This window comes from Salmo trutta, chromosome 15, assembly GCF_901001165.1.
Source record: "Salmo trutta chromosome 15, fSalTru1.1, whole genome shotgun sequence".
NCBI classification, from domain to species: Eukaryota; Metazoa; Chordata; class Actinopteri; order Salmoniformes; family Salmonidae; genus Salmo; species Salmo trutta.
In genome coordinates this window covers 65474527-65487044 of record NC_042971.1, presented here as the reverse complement: position 1 = coordinate 65487044, position 12518 = coordinate 65474527, and the positions used below count along the sequence as shown (strand labels likewise).

Sequence of the window (12518 nt, the reverse complement as noted above, 5' to 3'; positions counted from 1 at the left end):
CTGTAGAGCCCTACTGTATAGCCCTACTCTATAGCCCTACTGTATAACCCTGCTGTATAGCCCTACTGTATAGCCCTACTGTATAGCCCTACTGTATAGCCCTACTGTAGAGCCCTACTGTATAGTCTACTGTATAGCCCTACTGTATAGTCTACTGTATAGCCCTACTGTATAGCCCTACTGTATAGCCCTACTCTATAGCCCTACTGTATAACCCTGCTGTATAGCCCTACTGTATAGCCCTACTGTATAGCCTACTGTATAACCCTGCTGTATAGTCTACTGTATAGCCCTACTGTATAGCCCTACTGTATAGTCTACTGTATAGTCTACTGTATAGCCCTACTGTATAGCCCTACTCTATAGCCCTACTGTATAACCCTGCTGTATAGCCCTACTGTATAGCCCTACTGTATAGACCTACTGTATAGCTCTACTGTATAACCCTACTGTATAGCCCTACTGTATAGTCTACTGTATAGTCTACTGTATAGCCCTACTGTATAGCCCTACTGTATAGCCCTACTGTATAGCTCTACTGTATAGCCCTACTGTATAGCCCTACTGTATAGCTCTACTGTATAGCCCTACTGTATAGCCCTACTGTATAGGCCTACTGTATAACCCTACTATATAGTCTACTGTATAGCCCCACTGTATAGCCCTACTGTATAGCCCTACTGTATAGCCCTACTGTATAGCTCTACTGTATAGTCTACTGTATAGCCCTACTGTATAGCCCTACTCTATAGCCCTACTATATAGCCCTACTGTATAGCCCTACTGTATAGCTCTACTGTATAGCCCTACTGTATAGTCTACTGTATAGCCCTACTGTACAGTCCTACTGTATAGTCTACTGTATAGTCTACTGTATAGCCCTACTGTATAGCCCTACTGTATAGTCTACTGTATAGCCCTACTGTACAGTCCTACTGTATAGTCTACTGTATAGTCTACTGTATAGCACTACTGTATATCCCTACTGTATAGCCCTACTGTATATCCCTACTGAATAGCCCTACTGTATAGCCCTACTGTATAGCCCTACTATAGTCTACTGTATAGCCCTACTATAGTCTACTGTATAGTCTACTGTATAGCCCTACTATAGTCTACTGTATATCCCTACTGTATAGCCCTACTATAGTCTACTGTATAGCCCTACTATAGCCCTACTGTATAGCCCTACTATAGTCTACTGTATAACCCTACTATAGTCTACTGTATAGTCTACTGTATAGCCCTACTATAGTCTACTGTATATCCCTACTGTATAGCCCTACTATAGTCTACTGTATAGCCCTACTATAGCCCTACTGTATAGCCCTACTATAGTCTACTGTATAACCCTACTATAGTCTACTGTATAGCCCTACTATAGTCTACTGTATAGCCCTACTATAGTCTACTGTATAGTCTACTGTATAGTCTACTGTATAGCCCTACTGTATAGCCCTACTATAGTCTACTGTATAGCCCTACTATATAGTCTACTGTATAGGCTACTGTATAGCCCTACTGTATAACCCTACTGTATGGGCTACTGTATAGCCCTACTGTATAGCCCTACTGTATAGCCCTACTGTATAGCCCTACTGTATAGGCCTACTGTATTACCCAACTATAGCCTACTATATAACCCTACGATATATCTCTACTGTATAGCCCAACTGTATAGCCCTACTGTATAGTCTACTGTAGTGTCCACTGTATAGCCCTACTGTATAGCCCTACTGTATAGCTCTACTGTATAGCCCTACTGTATAGCCCTACTGAATAGCACTACTGTATAGCCCTACTGTATAGCCCTACTGTATAGCCCTACTGTATAGCCTAATGTATAGCCCTACTGTATAGCCCTACTGTATAGCCCTACTGTAGAGCCCTACTGTATAGCCTACTGTAGAGCCCTACTGTATAGCCTAATGTATAGCCCTAATGTATAGCCCTACTGTATAGTCTACTGTATAGCCCTACTGTATAGCCCTACTATATAGCCCTACTGTATAGTCTACTGTATAGCCCTACTGTATAGGCTACTGTATAGTCTACTGTATAGGTCTACTGTATAGTCTACTATATAGTCCTACTGTATAGCCCTACTAAATAGCACTACTGTATAGTCTACTGTATAGCCTACTGTATAGGCTACTGTATAGTCTACTGTATAGCCCTACTGTATAGTCTACTGTATAGTCCTACTGTATAGCCCTACTGTACAGCCCTACTGTACAACCCTACTGTATAGCCTACTATTGTCTACTGTATAGCCCTACTGTATATTCTACTGTATAGTCTACTGTATAGCCCTACTGTATAGCCCTACTGTATAGCCCTACTATACAGCCCTACTGTATAGTCTACTGTATAGCCCTACTGTATAGCCCTACTGTACAGCCCTACTATACAGCTCTACTGTATAGCCCTACTGTATAGCCTAATGTATAGCCCTACTGTATAGCCTAATGTATAGCTCTACTGTATAGCCCTACTATTGTCTACTGTATAGCCCTACTATATGGCCCTACTGTATAGCCCTACTGTATAGCCCTACTGTATAGCCCTACTATTGTCTACTGTATAGCTCTACTGTATAGCCCAACTGTATAGCCCTACTGTACAGCCTACTGTATAGCCCTACTGTACTGCTCTACTGTTTAGCCATAGTGTATAGCCCTACTGTATAGCCCTACTCTATAGCCCTACTATATAGCCTACTGTACTGCTCCACTGTTTAGCCACAGTGTATAGCCCTACTGTATAGCCCTACTGTGTAGCCCTACTATATAGCCTACTGTATCAACCTACTGTATTGTCTACTGTATAGCCTACTGTATAGCCCTACTGTATAGCCCTACTGTATAGCCCTACTATATAGCCTACTGTATCGACCTACTGTATTGTCTACTATATAGCCTACTGTATAGCCCTACTGCATAGCCTTACTGTATAGCCCTACTGTATAGCCCTACTGTATAGCCCTACTGTGTAGCCCTACTATATAGCCTACTGTATTGACCTAATCTATTGTCTACTGTATAGCCCTACTGTATAGCCCTACTGTATAGTCTACTGTACAGCCCTACTGTATAGCTCTACTATATAGCCCTACTGTATAGCCCTACTGTATAGCCCTACTGTATAGCCCTAGTGTATAGCCCTACTGTATAGCCCTACTATATAGCCCTACTGTATAGCCGTACTGTATAGCCCTACTCTATATCCCTACTGTATAGCCCTACTATATAGCCCTACTGTATAGCCTTACTGTATAGCCCTACTGTATAGCCCTACTATATAGCCCTAGTGTATAGCCCTACTGTATAGCCCTACTCTATAGCCCTACTGTATAGCCCAACTGTATAGCCCTACTATATAGCCCTACTGTATAGTCTACTATAGTCTACTGTATAGTCTACTGTATAGTCTACTGTATAGCCCTACTATATAGTCTACTGTATAGCCCTACTGTATAACCCTACTGTATAGGCTACTGTTTAGTCTACTGTATAGCCCTACTCTATAACCCTACTGTATAGGCTACTGTATAGTCTACTGTATAGACTTAGTGTATAGCCCTACTGTATAACCCTACTGTATAGGCTACTGTATAGTCTACTGTATAGCCCTACTGTATAGCCCTACTGTATAGTCTACTGTATAGCCCTACTGTATAGTCTATTGTATAGCCCTACTGTATAACCCTACTGTATATGCTACTGTATAGTCTACTGTATAGCCTTAGTGTATAGCTCTACTGTATAGCCCTACTATATAGTCTACTGTATAGTCTACTGTATAGCCCTACTGTATAGCCCTACTGTATAGCCCTACTGTATAGTCTACTGTAGTGTCCACTGTATAGCCTAATGTATAGGTCTACTGTGTAGCCTACTGTATAGCCCTACTGTATAGCCCTACTATATAGCCCTAGTGTATAGCCCTACTGTATAGCCCTACTATATAGCCCTACTGTATTGCTCCACTGTTTAGCCATGCTGTATAGCCCTACTGTATAGCCCTACTATATAGTCTACTGTATAGCCCTACTGTATAGCCCTACTGTATAGCTCTACTATAACGCCCTACTATATAGCCCTACTGTATAGCCCTACTGTATAGTCCTACTATATAGTCTACTGTATAGCCTACTGTATAGCCCTACTGTATTGCTCCACTGTATAGTCCTACTATATAGTCTACTGTATAGCTCTACTGTATAGCCCTACTATATAGCCCACTGTATAGCCTTAGTGTATAGCTCTACTGTATAGCCTACTATATAGTCTACTGTATAGTCTACTGTATAGCCCTACTGTATAGCCCTACTGTATAGCCCTACTGTATAGTCTACTGTAGTGTCCACTGTATAGTCTAATGTATAGGTCTACTGTGTAGCCTATTGTATAGCCCTACTGTATAGCCCTACTATATAGCCCTAGTGTATAGCCCTACTGTATAGCCCTACTATATAGCCCTACTGTATTGCTCCACTGTTTAGCCATACTGTATAGCCCTACTGTATAGCCCTACTATATAGTCTACTGTATAGCCCTACTGTATAGCCCTACTGTATAGCTCTACTATAACGCCCTACTATATAGCCCTACTGTATAGCCCTACTGTATAGCCCTACTGTATAGCTCTACTATAACGCCCTACTATATAGCCCTACTGTATAGTCTACTGTATAGCCCTACTGTATAGTCCTACTATATAGTCTACTGTATGGCTCTACTGTATAGCCCTACTGTATTGCTCCACTGTATAGTCCTACTATATAGTCTACTGTATAGCCCTACTGTATAGCCCTACTATATAGCCTACTGTATAGCCCTACTGTATAGCCCTACTATATAGTCTACTGTATAGCCCTACAGTATTGCTCCACTGTATAGCTCTATTGTATAGCCCTACTGTATAGCTCTACTGTCTAGCCCTACTGTATAGTCTACTATACCCTACTGTATTGCTCCACTGTATAGCCGTAGCATTGCTGTTACTGTACTGTCATCCCTGTTGCTCTAATGTCATGGATGTGTAACAGATATAAACAGTAGATGTGTAACAGATATAAACAGTGGATGTGTAACAGATATAAACAGTAGATGTGTAACAGATAAACAGTAGATGTGTAACAGTGGATGTGTAACAGATATAAACAGTAGATGTGTAACAGATAAACAGTAGATGTGTAACAGATAAACAGTAGATGTGTAACAGATAAAAACAGTGGATTCGTAACAGATATAAACAGTGGATGTGTAACAGATATAAACAGTAGATGTGTAACAGATATAAACAGTAGATGTGTAACAGATATAAACAGTGGATGTGTAACAGTGGATGTGTAACAGATATAAACAGTAGATGTGTAACAGATATAAACAGTAGATGTGTAACAGATATAAACAGTAGATGTGTAACAGATATAAACAGTGGATGTGTAACAGATATAAACAGTGGATGTGTAACAGATATAAACAGTAGATCTGTAACAGATAAACAGTAGATGTGTAACAGATAAACAGTAGATGTGTAACAGATATAAACAGTAGATGTGTAACAGATATAAACAGTGGATGTGTAACAGATAAACAGTGGATGTGTAACAGATATCAACAGTAGATGTGTAACAGATATAAACAGTGGATGTGTAACAGATTAACAGTAGATGTGTAACAGATATAAACAGTAGATGTGTAACAGATATAAACAGTGGATGTGTAACAGATAAACAGTAGATGTGTAACAGATATAAACAGTAGATGTGTAACAGATAAACAGTTGATGTGTAGCAGATATAAAACAGTAGATGTGTAACAGATATAAACAGTGGATGTGTAACAGTGGATGTGTAACAGATATAAACAGTAGATGTGTAACAGATATAAACAGTGGATGTGTAACAGATATAAACAGTAGATCTGTAACAGTGGATGTATAACAGATATAAACAGTAGATGTGTAACAGATATAAACAGTAGATGTGTAACAGATATAAACAGTGGATGTGTAACAGATATAAAACAGTAGATCTGTAACAGATAAACAGTAGATGTGTAACAGATAAACAGTAGATGTGTAACAGATATAAACAGTAGATGTGTAACAGATATAAACAGTGGATGTGTAACAGTGGATGTGTAACAGATATAAACAGTAGATGTGTAACAGATATAAACAGTAGATGTGTAACAGATATAAACAGTAGATGTGTAACAGATATAAACAGTGGATGTGTAACAGATATAAACAGTGGATGTGTAACAGATATAAACAGTAGATGTGTAACAGATATAAACAGTAGATGTGTAACAGATATAAACAGTGGATGTGTAACAGTGGATGTGTAACAGATATAAACAGTAGATGTGTAACAGATATAAACAGTAGATGTGTAACAGATATAAACAGTAGATGTGTAACAGATATAAACAGTGGATGTGTAACAGTGGATGTGTAACAGATATAAACAGTAGATCTGTAACAGATAAACAGTAGATGTGTAACAGATAAACAGTAGATGTGTAACAGATATAAACAGTAGATGTGTAACAGATATAAACAGTGGATGTGTAACAGATAAACAGTGGATGTGTAACAGATATAAACAGTAGATGTGTAACAGATATAAACAGTGGATGTGTAACAGATTAACAGTAGATGTGTAACAGATATAAACAGTAGATGTGTAACAGATATAAACAGTGGATGTGTAACAGATAAACAGTAGATGTGTAACAGATATAAACAGTAGATGTGTAACAGATAAACAGTAGATGTGTAGCAGATATAAAACAGTAGATGTGTAACAGATATAAACAGTGGATGTGTAACAGTGGATGTGTAACAGATATAAACAGTAGATGTGTAACAGATATAAACAGTGGATGTGTAACAGATATAAACAGTAGATCTGTAACAGTGGATGTATAACAGATATAAACAGTAGATGTGTAACAGATATAAACAGTAGATGTGTAACAGATATAAACAGTGGATGTGTAACAGATATAAAACAGTAGATCTGTAACAGATAAACAGTAGATGTGTAACAGATAAACAGTAGATGTGTAACAGATATAAACAGTAGATGTGTAACAGATATAAACAGTGGATGTGTAACAGATAAACATGGATGTGTAACAGATATAAACAGTAGATGTGTAACAGATATAAACAGTGGATGTGTAACAGATAAACAGTAGATGTGTAACAGATATAAACAGTAGATGTGTAACAGATATAAACAGTGGATGTGTAACAGATAAACAGTAGATGTGTAACAGATATAAACAGTAGATGTGTAACAGATAAACAGTAGATGTGTAACAGATATAAAACAGTAGATGTGTAACAGATATAAACAGTGGATGTTTAACAGTGGATGTGTAACAGATATAAACAGTAGATGTGTAACAGATAAACAGTGGATGTGTAACAGATATAAACAGTAGATCTGTAACAGTGGATGTGTAACAGATATAAACAGTAGATGTGTAACAGATATAAACAGTAGATGTGTAACAGATATAAACAGTGGATGTGTAACAGATATAAAACAGTGGATGTGTAACAGATAAACAGTGGATGTGTAACAGATATAAACAGTAGATCTGTAACAGTGGATGTGTAACAGATATAAACAGTAGATGTGTAACAGTAGATGTGTAACAGATATAAACAGTAGATGTGTAACAGATATAAACAGTAGATGTGTAACAGATATAAACAGTGGATGTGTAACAGATATAAACAGTGGATGTGTAACAGAGAAACAGTAGATGTGTAACAGTGGATGTGTAACAGATATAAACAGTAGATGTGTAACAGATATAAACAGTAGATGTGTAACAGATATAAACAGTGGATGTGTAACAGATATAAACAGTGGATGTGTAACAGAGAAACAGTAGATGTGTAACAGTGGATGTGTAACAGATATAAACAGTAGATGTGTAACAGATATAAATAGTAGATGTGTAACAGTGGATGTGTAACAGATATAAACAGTAGATGTGTAACAGAGATAAACAGTAGATGTGTAACAGAGAAACAGTAGATGTGTAACAGATAAACAGTAGATGTGTAACAGATATAAACAGTAGATGTGTAACAGATATAAACAGTAGATGTGTAACAGATATAAACAGTAGATGTGTAACAGTGGATGTGTAACAGATATAAACAGTAGATGTGTAACAGTGGATGTGTAACAGATATAAACAGTAGATGTGTAACAGATATAAACAGTAGATGTGTAACAGATATAAACAGTAGATGTGTAACAGTAGATGTGTAACAGATAAACAGTAGATGTGTAACAGAGATAAACAGTGGATGTGTAACAGTGGATGTGTAACAGATATAAACAGTAGATGTGTAACAGTGGATGTGTAACAGATATAAACAGTAGATGTGTAACAGATATAAACAGTAGATGTGTAACAGAGATAAACAGTGGATGTGTAACAGATATAAACAGTAGATGTGTAACAGATATAAACAGTGGATGTGTAACAGATATAAAACAGTAGATGTGTAACAGATATAAACAGTGGATGTGTAACAGATATAAAACAGTAGATGTGAAACAACCGGAAGCAATAAGGCAGTAATTACTACAAGATCCCTGAGACTGTGTTTTGTTCAGTGATTCATAGGAACAACTGGGACATTTTTACGTGATGACCCCCTGTGTTCCAAATGGCACGCTCTGGTCTAAAGTAGTACACTATATAGGGAATAGGGTTCCATAGGTCTCTGGTCTAAAGTAGTGCACTATATATAGGGAATAGGGTTCCATAGGGCTCTGGTCTAAAGTAGTGCACTATATAGGGAATAGGGTTCTATAGGGCTCTGGTCTAAAGTAGTGCACTATATAGGGAATAGGGTTCCATAGGGCTCTGGTCTAAAGTAGTGCACTATATAGGGAATAGGGTTCCATAGGGCTCTGGTTTAAAGTAGTGCACTATATAGGGAATAGGATGCCATTTGGGACACAATATGGTCAGAGAGGGAGTATTACTGGAGCTAAAGTTTATCATAGGACAGGAGTGAGACGACTAATTGGCAAAAGCATTGAGTTTCTAAATTATATTATTGTCCACATGTCCGAACCTGAAGGACCTGAAGGACCTGGTGCAAAAGTACTGACAGTAATTCAAAACAGGAAAGGCTGTAATTTCACTCATAAATGAATTAAGATTAGACATCAGTCAAAACAACTGCAGAAGGTTTAGAGATTTAGTGAGTGTTTTCTAAAACGTCATATTCCTGCAACACAACCAAGACGTGACACTTATCGACATAAACTGATTGGATTGATATCAATATTATCCCTAGCCCTGTAATGGGTTATCCTCTGTGAATGGATTATGACACATGGAGAGATATGACAGAAAGAAAAAAAAACTAATTTAGTTTTCTGCATTGTATACACACACACACACACACAGCGCGAGAGAGACAGCATGCAAATGAATAATCCCTTTTTTCTATGCATGTTTTTTTTTATTTTTATAATCTACATATTTTTCAATGCATTGTTTTGCAAGGTGCAGATCTCAATAAAGATGCCGCTGGTTTTCCACTGGCTACCGTCAGTGGGCTGGAAGAGTATGACTCACAGTCTACGGTAGGGTTTAGTGATGACTCATGAGCGCAAAACGTTACAGAAATGGAGCAAAATGTGCAATTGGAACAATGTATCTCGAAGCCCCACTTATGGCAACAATGTAACGAACAATGTAACAACGTAAGATTCTACAATTCTCACTTACATTATAACGCTGCTTGCGACTCAAATGTTGTTTGCAGGTGTCTGCTGCCTCGCGGATGTTTCTTTACCACTGAAGCGATCCATCTTCACCACCTACCACGACAAACATAACGTCTACAAAACGTTTCATTTCAGCACAACAAATTTCGTCGGGAACGAATGCGCGAGAACGAATGTTACATGGATCCACGTACCTTTCGCAAACTATTATATTTGCATGGTGCTTCTTCGCGTCCTTGTGAGGATGGCTGACTTGTCTGTCGTGGACAGTGATCACAGCCACTCTGTAGAAGAGTGGGCGATCCAACACGGTCCTAGTGCCGATGGGTCCTCTTGTAGCTGTCGCTTCACATTCAACAGGTTACCTGTCCCATCCAATGGTCCCGACCTTACACTCTGAACCATAAAACACACCGAGAATATCTCTGCAGGAATCAGATAGATTCCGGGTTCTTATCACAGTGGAAGTATGGAGATAAATCACTGACATAATGATTTGATCGTTTACAATAGATTTGTAAACACAATTTGCAAGTGTGTAACTGATGAGTTGTAAACATGAAGAAAAAAAAACACATTTGTAGTTGTAATCGTATTTACAAACTTGTACGTTAATATTTGCCAGGAATAATTGCACCTGCACATGTTAATTTCATATAATCATTCTTCTGGCAGTACTTTAGCGCCCTACTGTGACAATAATATTTGTAAATATGCAAACAGCCATTTGCATGCAAATAGAGGGAGAGCAGGAGCTCTGGAAGGAGGAACCTGTTTCTACTAACCAATTAGATGAGTTTTTTTCATAGACTCGTATACTCATCACTGGTTGGTTGGTGACAGCTCACAAAAGCGGTGTTGTCAAGGCTCAACCAATGTCCACCAATGAATCCCAGATATTAGCTGCAGGGCCCCACGCCAGAACGAAACCGGTTGGCATTTGATTTCTATAGGTGTGCCTGTTTTTCTTCCACAGGACCTCCTGTATGCACGCCTGGAGAAATGTTGTTAATAGGTGTTATAATTAAGCAATAAGGCCTGGGGGGGGGGGGGGGTTGTATCTGTTACACATACCACGGCTAAGGGCTGTTCTTAGGTACGACACAACACAGACCTTAGTCGTGGTATATTGGCTATGTGCAACAAATCCCGAGGTGCCTTATTGCTATTATAAACTGGTTCCCAACATAATTAGGACAGTCAAAAAGTAATGTTTTGTCATACCCCTGGTATAGGGTCTGATATACCATGGCTTTCAGCCAATCAGCATTCAGGTCTCGAACCACCCAGTTAATAGTGAAGACCATAGACAGCTCCCGAGTTTCAAGTTTGGGGAACTTGATTATTTTATGTGTACATTTTTCAGTTTCATTTCGATAACGTGTTCGTTTCTCAAAAGTATTGTCATGGTTAATCATACAAATGTTAATTAAAATCATAAAAATCTAAAAGTTAAAATTCAACTAATGCAAGAGCACCAACCTTTGCCATATAGACACATTGATACACTGTGATCCATTGGTAGCTAAAGAAATTAGCACATAGAACTCACAGATAGCCTATATAGGCCAATGCTGCAGTAGGCCTATAACTCAGAGATAGCCTATATAGGCCAATGCTGCAGTAGGCCTATAACTCAGAGATAGCCTATATAGGCCAATGCAGCAGTAGGCCTATAACTCAGAGATAGCCCATATAGGCCAATGCAGCAGTAGGCCTATAACTCAGAGATAGCCTATATAGGCCAATGCTGCAGTAGGCCTATAACTCAGAGATAGCCTATATAGGCCAATGCAGCAGTAGGCCTATAACTCAGAGATAGCCTATATAGGACAATGCAGCAGTAGGCCTATAACTCAGAGATAGCCCATATAGGCAAATGAAGCAGTAGGCCTATAACTCAGAGATAGCCCATATAGGCAAATGCAGCAGTAGGCCTATAACTCAGAGATAGCCCATATAGGCAAATGAAGCAGTAGGCCTATAACTCAGAGATAGCCCATATAGGCAAATGCAGCAGTAGGTCTATAACTCAGAGATAGCCCATATAGGCAAATGAAGCAGTAGGCCTATAACTCAGAGATAGCCCATATAGGCAAATGCAGCAGTAGGTCTATAACTCAGAGATAGCCCATATAGGCAAATGCAGCAGTAGGCCTATAACTCAGAGATAGCCCATATAGGCAAATGAAGCAGTAGGCCTATAACTCAGAGATAGCCCATATAGGCAAATGAAGCAGTAGGCCTATAACTCAGAGATAGCCCATATAGGCAAATGCAGCAGTAGGCCTATAACTCAGAGATAGCCTATATAGGCAAATGAAGCAGTAGGCCTATAACTCAGAGATAGCCTATATAGGCCAATGCAGCAGTAGGCCTATAACTCAGAGATAGCCCATATAGGCCAATGCAGCAGTAGGCCTATAACTCAGAGATAGCCCATATAGGCCAATGCAGCAGTAGGCCTATAACTCAGAGATAGCCCATATAGGCCAATGCAGCAGCAGGCCTATAACTCAGAGATAGCCCATATAGGCAAATGCAGCAGTAGGCCTATAACTCAGAGATAGCCCATATAGGCCAATGCAGCAGTAGGCCTATAACTCAGAGATAGCCTATATAGGCAAATGCAGCAGTAGGCCTATAACTCAGAGATAGCCCATATAGGCCAATGCAGCAGTAGGCCTATAACTCAGAGATAGCCTATATAGGCCAATGCAGCAGTAGGCCT

At 39.0% G+C, this 12518-nt stretch overlaps 1 protein-coding gene across 2 annotated transcripts in view; it reads right to left on the bottom strand.

Annotated features, from left to right (window-relative positions):
- LOC115149553 (ras-related protein Rab-27B) overlaps window positions 1–10092 on the bottom strand; it is an 84019-nt gene extending 73927 nt beyond the window's left edge. Inside the window, exons 1-2 of one of the 2 annotated variants that reach the window (XM_029692507.1) lie at window positions 9982–10092; window positions 9789–9880 (exon numbers count right to left, since the gene is read on the bottom strand). In XM_029692507.1, the coding sequence (XP_029548367.1) occupies window positions 9789–9790 (2 nt within the window). In that variant the 5' untranslated portion in view covers window positions 9791–9880; window positions 9982–10092. Of the gene's footprint in view, window positions 1–9788; window positions 9902–9981 lie in introns of both variants that reach the window. The other variant, XM_029692508.1, reaches the window with a different exon arrangement.
- Between the last annotated feature and the right edge of the window lie 2426 nt (window positions 10093–12518).